Source organism: Anolis carolinensis, chromosome 1 (genome assembly GCF_035594765.1).
Source record: "Anolis carolinensis isolate JA03-04 chromosome 1, rAnoCar3.1.pri, whole genome shotgun sequence".
Taxonomy (NCBI): Eukaryota; Metazoa; Chordata; class Lepidosauria; order Squamata; family Dactyloidae; genus Anolis; species Anolis carolinensis.
The window spans coordinates 342,492,980-342,508,452 of NC_085841.1; the positions used below are offsets into that span (position 1 = coordinate 342,492,980).

The 15,473-nt window shown below is 43.4% G+C and overlaps 1 protein-coding gene and 1 long non-coding RNA gene across 2 annotated transcripts in view; one reads left to right on the forward strand and one right to left on the reverse strand.

Moving 5' to 3' along the window:
• ddx24 (DEAD-box helicase 24) overlaps nucleotides 1-1,145 on the reverse strand; it is a 19,916-nt gene extending 18,771 nt beyond the window's left edge. The window contains exon 1 of the mRNA XM_003214398.4: nucleotides 936-1,145. Within this exon, the coding sequence (XP_003214446.4) occupies nucleotides 936-1,138 (203 nt within the window). The 5' untranslated portion in view covers nucleotides 1,139-1,145. The remainder of the gene's footprint in view (nucleotides 1-935) is intronic.
• Nucleotides 987-13,632, forward strand: LOC134295552 (uncharacterized). Its single transcript, XR_010002177.1, has 2 exons — nucleotides 987-1,125; nucleotides 13,408-13,632. It is a non-coding gene; the product is annotated as an uncharacterized LOC134295552 (long non-coding RNA).
• Nucleotides 13,633-15,473: the final 1,841 nt, after the last annotated feature.

A 15,473-nucleotide genomic window follows, 5' to 3' on the forward strand; every position in this document is an offset into this window, starting at 1 on the left:
AAAGTTAGGGTTCCGCAAATAATAAATGTCTTCCGAAGAGTTCCATGAACAAAAATGTTTAGGAACCACTGGCTTAGAGAAATCAGGGATACATTACAATACTGGGTGCAGTTTCAAGCATTCAGGAACTGCTATAATATACTGTGTTCCAGTGAACATAAATCCAACAATCAGGAGATGCACAGCACACTCTAAGTATTATTTCCATAGAAATTTTATTAACTTTGGTCTGGCTTTGCTTCCAGGTGCTGGATTGAGCAGGAAACCAGGATTCAAATCCTTTCCCAGCCATGGAAATTCACTGGGTTACCTTCAGCAATTCACACTCTCCCAGCCTCAGAAAAAGGCATGAGCAAATCACTTGTTGCTAAGAAAACACTTCAATGGGGTAGCTATAATGGAGAAATGGCTTTTGAGTATAGACAACAACAAAATAATCCCAGTTTAGAGACAAAGTTCACTAAGAGGTGCATCTATACCAGGTATGGGCAAACCTTAGCCCTTCAGGTGTTTTCGACTTCAACTCCCACAATTCCTAACAGCCGGTAGGAATTGTGGGAGTTGAAGTCCAAAACACCTGGAGGGCCCAAGTTGGCCCATGCCTGGTGTAGATGAAATCTTGGTGTCTTTGATCTCCTCACTATTTCTCAGGGTGTATCTACACCGTAAAATTAATGCAGATTGATACCACTTTAATTGCCGGGGCTGAAAACTAAGAAAGCGGGGCAGCTGTGCTTTAAAAATGCTTAAGAGTAACAGAGCCTTCCAAATGACCGGATGAAAAAGGAGTAAGCCTCCATAAACAGGCAAGGCGAAAGAGCCTTTTACTGATTCCCGTTCGCCTCGCTTTCCTTCACAGTATTTCCGCACAGCCACTTTCAACTCCCTGCTTCACTGAAAATCCCAATTACAGAACCGGCCCTTTCGGTACCAACCTGGGATCTTCAGCTCGTCCAGACACGGCGGCGGCGCTTCCGGGAATGGCAGCCACATGGGAGCGAATGGAGGCGGCCATGGCCCGTGACGTCAGTACTCTGCGCCCGGAAGTGGCAACGCCTCCACTGTACTGCTGCTTAGAGGCTGAAGACATTAGTTTGTGTATCTTTCGCTTGATGACAAGAAGAGGTGGGAAAGGCATGGGGTCACTGTAGAATAAGCATGGGCCAACTTGGGCCCTCCAGGTGTTTTGGACTTCAACTCCCACAATTCCTACCGGCTGTTAGGAATTGTGGGAGTTGAAGTCCAAAACACCTGGAGGGCCCAAGTTGGCCCATGTCTGGTGCAGAGCCATATAATGCAGTTCAATGCATTATATGAATCTATGCTAATCATATAATGTGGCTTCAAATTTCATTAGATGGTATTGTAGGTCCGACCTACGGCTTTTCCTTTCCTTTTAATCAGAAACAAAACCACCAAGACTTTTATGGTGCTGTGTTCTATTTAAAAGTGCGATTTTAATTGGTTTGGATTTTTCTGTTATTTAATAGAGTTTTTTTTTCATTTCAATCGTAATTTTGCATGTCTTTAATTATATAGTAGAGTCTCACTTATCCAACGTTTGGATTATCCAATGCATTTTTGTAAATGTTTTCAATACATCGTGATATTTTGGTGCTAAATGCGTAAATACAGTAATTACTACATAGCATTACTGCATATTGAACTACAGTAGAGTCTCACTTATCCAACACTCGCTTATCCAATGTTCTGGATTATCCAACGCATTATTATTATTATTATGACATTTATATCCCGCCCTTCTCACCCCAAAGGGGACTCAGAGTGGCTTAGAAATTATATGTACATACAATATATTATATTATTAGGATAGCACAATATTAGTATCATATATTACTATATTGTAATATACCACTATACTGCAATATTATTAGTAATATTACACGTAATATATAATATAGGTAAAGGTTTTCCCCTGACATTAAGTCTAGTCATGTCCGACTCTGGGGGTTGGTGCTCATCTCCATTTCTAAGCCAACGGCATTGTCCGTAGACTCCTCCATGGTCATGTGACCAGCATGACTGTATGGAGCACCATTACCTTCCCACCAATTAATCTACTTACATATGCATGTTTTCAAGCTGCTAGGTTGGCAGAAGCTGGGGCTAATAGCAGGAGCTCACCTCACTCCCTGGATTTGAACTACTGACCTTTCGGACAATAAGTTCCACAGCTCAGCGGTTTAACCCCTGCGGCACTGGGGCTCCATATAATATATAATTGTTATATTATTATATGGTATTATTATTAGTAGTATTATATTGTATTACAGTATTATTATCAATATTATATGTATATACAATATAGTATTGTTATATTTTTTCCTTTTCGTAAGCTGCCATCTTGGAAGAAAGGTGGAATGTAAACTAAGTGATGGGTAGGCTCTTGTTGTATGGCTTTATAATTCTTGTTTCATTCTGGACAAAGCATATTCTTTGAGAACACAGAAATACTGGACCACTCTAACAACCACCATGACAGACTACACAGGGAAGCCACTGAAATCCACAAACATACGAACAATTTCAACAGAAAGGAGGAAACAATGAAAATGAACAAAATCTAGCTTCCAGTATTTAAAAAAACTCCAAAATCAGGACAATGAATAAAGAACCACACTCAAAACAGGGCAATTCCAGACAAGAAACCATCATGGCCAACCTCCCAACAAAGTATTTGCCCAGGTAGGAAGCAGCCAAGCTTTGAAGCTGCAAGGCTATTCTATGCTAATCAAGGTGATCAATTGCAACATTCACACTTGCCTCAAACAGACAAAGAGTTCTTTCTCCCACCCTAGACATTCCACAGATATATAAACCCCATTTGCCTAGTTTCCAACAAATCTTACAACCTCTAAGGATGTAAGATGGCTGCTTTTTTCGTGATTTGGGAGGCACTGGGGACCAAGGACAGAACAAACATTTGTAGTGGTTTGGGAGCATTTGCAACTGAACATTTTCATTTTTCAAAAAAGAAATGTTTAGGTGGGGGATTTTTAATGCTGTAGAACAAAGTTCCTAATTCAGCTCTTGCCACGTACTTGCCTGTTCCCCTAGCTGGGAGTTTGCCTGGCTCTTCCATGATCCCAGGGAAACAAATATGTTAACTGGGATTATGTGCCACAAATCAAGTCCAAGGCAGTGTAAAAGAAACACAGGGACTGTTTGCCCAGCAGTGATAAACAGATTTCTAGAATCAAAGTTGAGGAAAACCAAAAAGGCCACCAAGTCCAACCTCTGCCATGCAATAATACCTAATCAAAACACCCCAGAGGATGGCCATCAAGCTTCTACTTAAAAACCTCCAGAGAAAGAGACTGCTGTATTCTGGCGCAGCGTATTTCACTGCTGAACAGCTCTTACCACCAGGAAGCATCCTCCTAATGTTTAGTGGAATTTCTTTTCCTCCAGATTGAATGCATTACTCCATGTTTTTATCTCTGGAGCAGTAGAACACAAGCTTACCCCATCCTCAATATGACATATTTTCAAATATTTAAACATGGCTGTCATGTCACCTTTTAATCACCTCTCCTTCAAGCTAAACATCAGCTCCCTAAGCTGCTCCTCATAATCCTTGATTTCCCAACTTTTTACCATTTTGGTTGCCCTTTTCTGGAAATGCTCCAGTTTGGCATAGTATCATTTCCAGAGGATGAAAACTTACTTTGTTGGCTATAGCTCACATACCCCTCCCAAAATTTCTATTGCAGTGATTCACAACCTTTGGTCTTGAAAGCATTTTGGATTTCAATCTCAGAATTCTTCATCATTGGTTAGTCTACTGGAGCATTTGATATTTGAAATACGATGTATATGGAGGACTGAGTTGAGAAACACTGTGAAAGAAAGTCCTTAATACGCATCATTGCTCTGTGGTTTGTGTAATCATCACTGGGCCTCAAACTGGTTCCAGGATTTCCTGTGTAATCATCTACACAGTGAAGCCACTTTCTTCAATGCCAGTTTGAAACTGACTTAAAAGGTTAGTGTAGATGTTATGATTGAGCCTCATGGCTCTGTTACTGACAGACGTGGGCGTAAGACTCCTCGAGAGTCAGATACTCTCGAGGAGCGAGAGAGAAAAAGACTGCGAGACATATTTGCAGCACCATCTGACGAGGAGTCTTTCGAAGGGTTTACGGAGAGAATGGAGGAGGGGCTGGTTAGCTCAGAGGAGGATGAGATGGATTGGACTCGGGTAAGGGAGGAAGTGGGTGCCACTGGCCATGATGGGACAGAAGATGAATGGGGACCTTCAGGATTAGACCCATGGTTTAGCTGGAGGGATGGGACGGGATCCACAGCTGGAGATGCTGTTGGGCGTAGTCAGAGGTGTTCCAGCTCTGACGAGGAAAGTGATGAGGAAACGCCCGGGTTAAGGAGGACAGCTGACAGTGATGAAGATTTGTAACTGGCATAAAATGGGGCTTGAGAGCAATTGCAAATTGCGTTGGGCAAGGTAATCTGGGCAAACGCTTGGGATCCGTGTGTGTGTGGGACGCTTCCCTGAAGACTTGTGTGCTTTCCTGTGCTGTGACGTAAGTTGATTGGAATCCAGGGTCAGACGGCGGGAGGGATTGTGTGGGCATTTGTTTGTGCAAACCTGTGCTTACTCTTATTAGCTTGACCTTCCGTCGTCTTCTTGACGGACGCCATCTCCTGCTTTGAGAACTCGGACTGAACTGACCACGGCTTGTCTTCCCCCCTTCTTGGACTTGGAAAAACTACAAACGTCTGCTTCTGGCTTTGATCTACGGAACGGAACTGGTCTACTCAACTGCTACAATCCTTGGCTGATTTACTCGTGTTGGAGATCCTGTCTGCTGTGTGTGTGGGGGAGCGACGCAAGTTACTCTAAGCACAGTGTTGGCAGCAGAGAGGAATCTGCTGCCAATTAGTTGCATTCTTTGTATCTTTTGTTCCTTGGCTTTCGTTTCGTTTATACCCAGGCTGAAGCAAGCAGTTTGTTTTTACCCGGATTAAACTCCGGTTTAATCCGGTTTATCTTTTGAACATTTACTTTTGCCCCTTTTTGCTCCTAAAGGCAAAAACTGCCTGGCCCTTGTGTTTTACGGGCATTTTTGAGTTCTGTAATCTAATAAACTCTGTTACTTTGAATCTTGTGGCGTTCTGTCCTTGACAGATTGCCCAACGCCCATAAAAAGTTTATTGCAGCAATAAACCCGTCAGGAAGACGATGGATGAGTTAAGGGCCAAAGTAGACCAATTGCAAACGGCTTTTACCGTTATCCAAACAGCTCAGGCTGTGAAAGGACATGTTTTGACTCCTGAACGCTTTGACGGAACCAGGTGCAAGTTGCCAACCTTTTTGGCACAAGTGGAGCTTTATTTTTCTCAGCTCAGTGCTCATGCTTTTCCTACAGACACTAGCAAGGTGGCCTTTATTTTGAGTTTGTTGACCGGTCCCGCAGGACAATGGGCCACTAATTTAATTTTGGGAAATGACCCAGTCAAGGACAATTTGAATAATTTCAAAAAGTTGTTAACTGATACTTTTGGGGATCCTCTCCGCACGGAGAACGCTGGGTGGGCTCTGTATCGGTTGAAACAGGGAAAGGGGACTGTTTTGGATTACTTAAATAAGTTTAACCTGTATCGCCACCAGCTGGATTGGGGGGAAAATGCATTCATGCTTTTATTTACTGCCGGGTTAAGTGATATGCTCCAGGATGAATTAGCACGCTTGGAGCCGGCTGAAAGCTGGGACGCCTTAGTAGCTAAGGTGCTGCGTTTAGACGCAAGGTTCGAGGCTCGTAAACACTCAAAAGCAATGTGTGCGCCACCCATGCATGTAACCAGGGCACCTGTGGTGATGGGGGAAGAGCCCATGGAGCTTGGGGTCTTTAAAAAGCTGTCTACAGAGGAAAAGAGCCGTAGGAGGCAGCTGGGCTTGTGTTTGTACTGTGGGAATGCTGGGCATTTTGCCAAAAATTGTAATGTGAAACCTTCCCAGCTTTCGGGAAAAGGCCAGCCCTAGTGCGACGTGAGTCCAACGCACTAGGGCTCCTCAAGCAGTCAACTGAGGGGAGGAAGCATGTTTTCGTACCCATTACATTATCTGTTGGGGGAAGGGAACTTGTTTCTACTTTGGCACTGCTGGACTCAGGGGCTACGGTCTCCTATGTAGATATTGAGTTTGCTAAGAAGCATGGCATTCCTAGAGTGCGCAAGGCATGCGACGTGTGGGTGGAAGGAGCAGATGGGAGACTGCTGGAGACTGGGGTGGTTAACCATGAAACCTCAGCAGTAACGTGGGAGGTGCAGGGAGTAACGGGAACGTTTGTGTGGGATATTACGAGCTTGCCTAGATATGATGTGATCCTGGGGATGGATTGGCTAGCTGTAGTAAACCCACATGTAGATTGGGCAACACGTAAAGTGATCTTAAAGAGGCAGGATTGTTGCACTCTAAATGTTACTCATTCTGATATGGAGGGAGTGCCTGCTGAGTATGGGGAGTTCTCTGATGTATTTTGTAAAAGAGAAGCGGACAAATTACCACCGCACAGGCCATATGATTGCGCCATCAAGTTGGCAGAAGGTGCGAAACTGCCAGCAGGGAGGCTGTATGCCTTGACTGTACCGGAAAGGCAAGCTTTGCGGGAGTTTCTAGATGAAAATTTAGCCAAGGGGTTTATTCGCCCATCTAGTTCTCCAACTGCGGCACCGGTATTCTTTGTAGCCAAAAAGACTGGGGAACTTAGGTTGGTCTGCGATTATCGGATCCTAAACAAATACACCATTCGGGATAGGTACCCGCTGCCTTTAATCTCGGAACTGTTATCAAGGGTGCAAGGGGCTAAGGTCTTTACCAAGCTTGACCTGCGGGGGGCCTATAACTTAATCCGTATACGGGAAGGGGATGAATGGAAGACGGCATTTAACACGTGTTTCGGATGCCACGAGTTCCGAGTCATGCCTTTTGGGCTTTGTAATGCTCCTGCGGTATTCCAGAGGTTCATGAACGATGTGTTCAGGGACCTAATTGACCAATTTTTAGTGATTTATTTGGATGATATCTTGATTTTTTCTAAGGACGAGAAAGAACATCGTCAACATGTCAAGCAGGTTCTGCACCGACTGCGGGCTAATGGGCTTTTCGCCAAGGCTTCCAAGTGCGTCTTTCATGTGCCTGAAGTGGAGTTCCTAGGTCATGTAGTGTCAGGTAGGGAACTTAAAATGGACCCACATAAGGTTGACGCCGTCAACTCATGGCAGGAGCTGAAGACTAAGAAGGATGTACAAAGGTTCTTGGGGTTCGCTAATTACTACCGGGAGTTTATTCCGAATTTTGCAAAGCTCACGGTACCTTTGACGCAGCTTCTGCGCAAGAAACAGCCATTTGTGTGGGGGCGGGAAGCTCACGAGGCGTTTCTACAACTAAAGTCTAGTTTTCAATCGGACAACATACTAACCCATCCTGATGTTGACAGACCGTTCGTGGTAGAAGCGGACGCTTCTAGCTACGCGTTGGGGGCTGTATTGTCTCAGAAGGATTCCTCAGGGACCTTGCGTCCCTGTGGATTTTACTCGCGGCAACTAACACCCTTCGAGCAGAACTATACCATATGGGAGAAGGAGTTGTTGGCGATTAAGGTGGCGTTTGAGGTGTGGCGGCACTGGCTTGAAGGGGCACGGCACCAGATCGTGGTCAGATCTGATCACAAGAACTTAGAGCACTTGCAAACAGCAAAGAAGTTAAACCAGCGTCAAATCCGCTGGGCTTTGTTTTTCTCCAGGTTTAACTTCAAGGTGCAGTTCGTGGAGGGGAAGGCAAACTTGCGGGCCGATGCTTTATCCCGCAAGCCGGAATTTAAGACCAATGAGCAGGTAGTATGTCAGACCATCTTGCCTACTGCCTCTCTGTGTGTTGTAGATAATGAGCTTGGGTTACATGACCAGATCCTTGAGGCTCAGAAGGATGATGTGTGGACTCAGGAGCAACTGATGCTGCTCTCTGCAGGTAACCGTACCATACTGCCGCATCTCCAGGATCAAGACGGGGTATTGGTGCGTAGGGGGCAGGTTTACGTACCAGTAGGGACCCTCAGGTTGGAGGTGATTAGAGCCCACCATGACGAACCCATGGCTGGGCACTTTGGCAGGTTCAAGACCGTACAGCTTATCACCAGGAGCTACTGGTGGCCAAAGATGCGGCAAGACATTCTGCGCTTTTGTGACAGCTGCGCCGTTTGTCAGCAGAGTAAGACGCCTGTTGGGCGCCCTAGAGGGTTGTTATCGTCTTTACCTGTTCCGGAGAGGCCATGGCAAATCATTTCCATGGATTTTATTTCAGATTTGCCTAAGTCTGGGGGTTATACTTGTATTTGGGTGGTGGTGGATTTATTTAGTAAACTGGCTCATTTTATTCCTTGTTCAACCATTCCGGCGGCCCCTACGTTGGCCTTACTATTTACAAAGCACATCTATCGTTTGCACGGAGCACCCGAGGTGATTATTTCAGATAGGGCTCCGCAATTTGTGTCACGCTTTTGGAAACACTTCCATGAGTGTTTGGGGACTAAGTTAAACGTGTCTTCAGCTTTCCATCCGCAAACGGATGGACAGTCGGAACGGGTTAATGGGCTCTTAGAGCAGTATCTGCGTTGTTTTTGTTTAGATCAACCCACGGCTTGGGTAAAGTGGTTACCGGTGGCGGAATTTGCTTACAACAATGCGGTGCACACGTCTAGTCAGCATACGCCATTTGAGCTAACTTATGGTTTTCACCCACGGGGAGGTGTGGCGCCGTCGACCAATGTGGTCTCTTCGGACCCTGTGTACCGCTCTTCGGAAATGGCTGCATTGCATGATGTTGCCCGTCGCTTACTGTTGGAAGCTAAGGCAACGCAGAAGACTCAGGCTGACCGCCACAGGCAGGCAGGGGAGGAGTTGGAAGAAGGGGATTTGGTGTGGTTATCTTCCAAACATATTAAACAGGCTGGGGGAAAGTTTGCGCCTCGGTATTTGGGTCCCTTTCCTATCGTTAAAAAGATTTCTTCTGTTGCGTTTCGTTTGCGTTTACCGTCTAGTTTAAAGGTCCATCCAGTCTTTCATCGTTCGCTGTTGAAACTTGATACCTCTAGTCGTCGTGGTGCTATAGCGGAGGGTATCACTGCCACTTCTCCGCCATCGGGGGAGGAGGCCTTTGTGAGAGGGGATAGTGTTATGATTGAGCCTCATGGCTCTGTTACTGACAGACGTGGGCGTAAGACTCCTCGAGAGTCAGATACTCTCGAGGAGCGAGAGAGAAAAAGACTGCGAGACATATTTGCAGCACCATCTGACGAGGAGTCTTTCGAAGGGTTTACGGAGAGAATGGAGGAGGGGCTGGTTAGCTCAGAGGAGGATGAGATGGATTGGACTCGGGTAAGGGAGGAAGTGGGTGCCACTGGCCATGATGGGACAGAAGATGAATGGGGACCTTCAGGATTAGACCCATGGTTTAGCTGGAGGGATGGGACGGGATCCACAGCTGGAGATGCTGTTGGGCGTAGTCAGAGGTGTTCCAGCTCTGACGAGGAAAGTGATGAGGAAACGCCCGGGTTAAGGAGGACAGCTGACAGTGATGAAGATTTGTAACTGGCATAAAATGGGGCTTGAGAGCAATTGCAAATTGCGTTGGGCAAGGTAATCTGGGCAAACGCTTGGGATCCGTGTGTGTGTGGGACGCTTCCCTGAAGACTTGTGTGCTTTCCTGTGCTGTGACGTAAGTTGATTGGAATCCAGGGTCAGACGGCGGGAGGGATTGTGTGGGCATTTGTTTGTGCAAACCTGTGCTTACTCTTATTAGCTTGACCTTCCGTCGTCTTCTTGACGGACGCCATCTCCTGCTTTGAGAACTCGGACTGAACTGACCACGGCTTGTCTTCCCCCCTTCTTGGACTTGGAAAAACTACAAACGTCTGCTTCTGGCTTTGATCTACGGAACGGAACTGGTCTACTCAACTGCTACAATCCTTGGCTGATTTACTCGTGTTGGAGATCCTGTCTGCTGTGTGTGTGGGGGAGCGACGCAAGTTACTCTAAGCACAGTGTTGGCAGCAGAGAGGAATCTGCTGCCAATTAGTTGCATTCTTTGTATCTTTTGTTCCTTGGCTTTCGTTTCGTTTATACCCAGGCTGAAGCAAGCAGTTTGTTTTTACCCGGATTAAACTCCGGTTTAATCCGGTTTATCTTTTGAACATTTACTTTTGCCCCTTTTTGCTCCTAAAGGCAAAAACTGCCTGGCCCTTGTGTTTTACGGGCATTTTTGAGTTCTGTAATCTAATAAACTCTGTTACTTTGAATCTTGTGGCGTTCTGTCCTTGACAGTAGATGTGTGCTAAGCCTTGTTTGAAGATGCTGGGAATTTAATTTGGAACTGCTTACCCCAAAATGAGTGCTATGGGGCAAGTTACAGTTCTTTTGTATAGAAATGTGTGTCTGAAAAACGTCAATTCTTTTGCACAACTACTGTTCATAGAGGAGTCCAATTTTCCCATTTGTCCAGTCACTTTAAAATAAAGCCCTTGGCAATGTCTCAGTGTTAGAATTATGCTAAGACCTCTGTAACCACAAAACATATATGTGGCCTAACCTTGTGTTAGCAGGAGAAGGGGAATTATCTCTCTAGGAATTTGCTAGGTTCTGTAGGTGATTCTGTAATATACTTTCCCCAGAAGTTACCAAAAAGTTGGAGTGGAGGACTTAGTAAATTCCTAGAGGTCCTTCAACTCTGTAGTGCGTTGGGGCTGAAAGTGAGGTAATTTAATGCTGTTGAACCATATCCACAATTTTATGTAAATGCGTTCTGGCTGTGAATGTAACCCCTACAGATACAGGGGTCTTACTACCGTGTTTCCCCGAAAATAAGACAGTGTCTTATATTATTTTTTGCTCCCAAAGATGTGCTAGGTCTTATTTTTAGGGGATGTCTTATTTTTCCATGAAGAAGAATTCACATTTATTGTTGAACAAAAAAATGAACATTTATTATATACTGTACAGTAGTTGTCATCACAAACCAACATAACCAAACTAGACAAACTATGACTCCTGTCAAGAATTTCTTGTTACTACTGTATAAATATAAATAATATAACATTTTAATATATTATTACCATTATTTCCATGTACAACTGGTATGTACATTTACCGATCCTGCAAGTTCTGGTGTTTTGTTTGGCGGGCACCGGGCATGCTTCCAAACAAAAACTTTGCTAGGTCTTACTTTCGGGGGAGGCCTTATATTTAGCAATTCAGCAAAACCTCTGCTAGGTCTTATTTTTTGGGGATGTCTTATTTTCAGGGAAACAGGGTATAAGGGCTGAAATCCAGTTGACAGACCTACTAGAGTTCATTGAATCAACTGAATTGACCTTAGTGTTGACTTATGTCTGTGACTTACATAAGCTTGTTTTATATAAGTGTTCACTGCCGAGTTCCCACTGATACTTGTGACTAACAGTTGGATTTAGGCCAGTGAAAAGTGGCTGGAGTGTTCATTTTATGCACGAAGCACTTATATCGCTTCTCTTTAATTTTCAGCCTTTCTGACCCAGCAAGAGTATTAGTGATTTTAATACAATAGCTGTATGAATTTAAACATCACCTGCATAAGCAACATGTCATTTTCGCTTACTTTCCCTATTGTTCTACCTCTTCCAATCTCTCCCCCATGCTTTTCATTGAGAGAAGTGGCATGTGTGGAGTAGGATTAGTGTGTGTGTGTTCAACTGGGATGTGTGTTATGGGGGGGCTTCCAAGTAACTGTAGGTGGAAAGCACACTGCAAGAAGACACAGCATGTTATTTTCTCCTGTGTGATCAAGAGCTCTTTGCAAGTTTGTTCTTGGCAAGGGAGAAAAGTACAGTTTAAATTATATGCTACGATAATGGTGGATTTTTTTTTTGAGTTCTGCATGAAGACAGATGGCTTGAACAGCTTATCTTACAGTGTGACACACAGGCAGAGGAGACAGCAGACAGGAGGCTAAAGGAAGAAAGAGGTTAGGGCCAGACGGTGAAATGTAATTATTGCAAAAATTAGCAAGATTTTCAGTAATGGCAAAATTGGGAACTATAGTGTCCACAGTTGCTTCTCAGCCATCTTAAATGGTCTAAGCTGTTCCTGAAGTTTTCCTTAGTACATCAGTCCTCTATTTAGCAAATTGTACTATCCTGCCAACCGCAAACACATCTAACATTCATACTTAGGGTGCATCCACATTGTAGAATAATTCATGCACTATTTTAATTGCCATTGCTCAGTGCTATGGAATCATGGAGGTTGTAGTTTTATAAGGTCTTTAGCCTTCTTTGTCAAAGAGTGCTGGTGCCTCACCAAATTACAACTTCCACAATTCCATAGCATTGAGCCATGGCAGTTAAAGTGGGGTCTAATTATACGGTGTAGATATATCGCGAGTTATGTAAAGTCATCATTGATTTTAGTCAAAATCCATAGGAATAAGGAGATTAAGAGGGAGAGAGATGGTAAAACAGCAGCAAAGGAGTGATAAAAAGAGTAGAAGAAAAGAGGGAGGCGGAGAAAGTAGAAAGGATAACACCGAGAAACAGAGAGGAAGAGAGAAGAGGAAATGGATATGGGTGCATGGATGGGTTGGCTGTAAGACTGCCAACTTTTGACATGATTGGTCCTGACAAATTATCCCCAGGGAAATGTATGTCTTCTCAAAAACATGTGCAGCCTCCCTACCCAAAAACTGGGAGACATGTGGCCAGTCAACAGCAGAGTCTGATCAAGATGGCCAGTTATCAGTGAGGAAGAATACACAAGCTAGGAGAGGCTGCAGCAGTTTGCTTTTGCCTGAGCCTACTGGGAATGGCAAATTCCACCCTTCTCCTCCTCCTTGTGTAACTTGAATGCAAATTATTTCAGCATTTTGAACTCAGTCCTTAGCAATAGATTCAAGCTGGGGACTGGGGGGAAGAGGGAGAAGAGAGGGAGAAACTGGGCCACTTAAAAAAGCAGTTACAAACGTGGAGAAAATAGGATTACGTGGGATGGTTTTGCTAAGTCAGGACAATTGGAGGCGCAAACCTTTGGCTTTAGAAGTTAAATGAGTTGCCAGCCTTTCCAATGCAGTTGTTCATTTAACACAGCTTTAATTGGGGAACACATTACAGGTCATTCCAGCTAACAGACCAAGGTATTACAGTAGCAGCTGCAGGGACTAATGTAAAAATTGGGAACTACATCAAAGTCGGTGTGGTACAGGTAGCTAGACAAGCTGATAAACCACCCTGGAGCAACATTTGTGTGTTTTTACTTGTTTTCTACCTATGCCAGTGCAGCTGTTAAATATGTTTGATGCAGATTTTGGTACATTTAAGTGAAACCTGCTATCATTTATTGCAGGCAAGTGAAATTGGAAGGAACAGGAAACATCCAATGAATCAGACATAAAAAGGAGAATCAGGATGTAAAAAAAAGATTTTATTCTACAAAGAATGTCAACATGTTTCAGTCAAGAAATATTTGTGTAATCCAGGGGCTCTTAAATGGAAAAAAACAATATGTTTTCAATAGTAATTATATAAGTACAGTATACTTGAAGGAAAATAAAACAGTCATGTGCCTTTATGCCTCCTGTTAAATTTCATGTGGAATACAGTCATTAACAAATAACCCATTAACCAAACAAAACAGCATACATGTAAAACAATACTCAGTGTGCCTATAAAGTAATTGGAAAATCAATTTGCAAGGTATTTTAAAAAGTGTGTTTCTAAAGATTATGCATGACAGCTGATCATTCTCAGGAGAAGGCAATGCATTTATAGTCTTGCATTTCCTTTCTTTCAGTGGTGATCAAGGTAATCCTATGTGCAAATTGGTGGTCGTTTTTGTGCATGTATATATAAGCTTTCAAAGTGCCTGTCAACATATGGTGACCCCATTAATTACATAGGGTTTTCTTCAGAATGGAAATAGAAAGCACCAAAATGTTATCCTAGTTTTCAAAGCTTCAGAAATGATTGTGTCAGTTCCTTCCTCTGGTGTGACATACAACCTACAGCACCCAGTTTTCATTGATCTCCCATTCAAACAGCTCTTCAGTTCAGTGACTGTTGGCTTGTGGATTCTGTGGCTGTAATAGATGCTCCATTATGGTTTTGCTAATCATTGTTGTTTGAGTAATACCAGTCCTTGTACTTTTTTGTATTTTATTTCTCTCTCACGGTGACCTTACTGCTTACAATCCATCCTATGCCAGCATGTTAACATAAATCTGCCCCCTGGGGAGATACTCCAGGCATCTGACAAACAGGACAGTATTTATGAAATTACTAAATTCACTAAAAACACCAGAACCCATCTGATCTTGAAAGCTAAGTAGGGCCAGGCCCAGTTAGTATATGAATGGGAGACAACCAACAGATACCAGGTATTGTAGGCTGTGCTTTACAGAAAGGAAATGACAAACCACCTTTGAGTATTTGTTGCTTAAGAAAACCCTATAAAATTCATGGGGTTGCCATAAGTCGACAGGTGACTTGAAGGCACACACACACCACAATAAAACAAATCCAAAATACATATTGATGATATCTTTCTTGGCCACCCATAAGATGCAAAACATGATAGCTTTCAAAACTCACTGGCTTCTTAATCAGTCAATGATGGCAGAAACAGAAATGCATGGAAAACAAAACTAATATTCTAGTCAAAAGTCTGCAATTCATCATCTAGTTTGGGATGTTATGGAGAGTTTCCATGAAGGACGGAAAGAAAAAAAATCAAAGCAATGGGGAGGAAAAGGTTGTAAAGGCCATCACATTTCAGTTCCCCATTTCAGCCATAAAGTATCTTCTGATCTGCTCTGAACCTCTCCACTATAAATCTAAAAAGCTTTATGTTGGCAGAGCTCACTGATTTTCTCAGAAAGATAAAATTAGGTTTGACAGGTGAGCATGTTAGTAGAAATAAGTGCCTATCATTTACTTTGTTCTTGAAAATCAAATGCTCAAAAAAGATGACCTCAGTTCATTGTCCTCAAGTTAAGATCTCCCTGCTTCCGGCTGAATTTGATACTTGCAAAAATGCAGGAACATCTGTGTCAACCATTAAACAAAATCTACATCAGTAATACCTTTATTAGGGCAAGGCACAAAAATGTGCTAGCTTTCAAAACCTCATTGGGCAAAGAACAGAAAAGATCATGCAGGAAAAACAAAAGTGGCATTTCGGAAGTCATAACCCTGCTGGTCTCGCAGATGTCAACTTTTTTTCATGAAGTTCAACCCAAACATATTTAATGGTTTGCTTGACTAACTAAAGCAAAAGAAAGTTAACCTAAAGTTAAAGAAGTAGTTGGTCCTCTGCCAACCAGAAGACTTGAATACATAAGTTGACATTCTGCATTCTTCTTGTTAAAGGTGAAGAATCTATTCTAAAGTTTTGTCAATAGCTTCAGAGGTAGA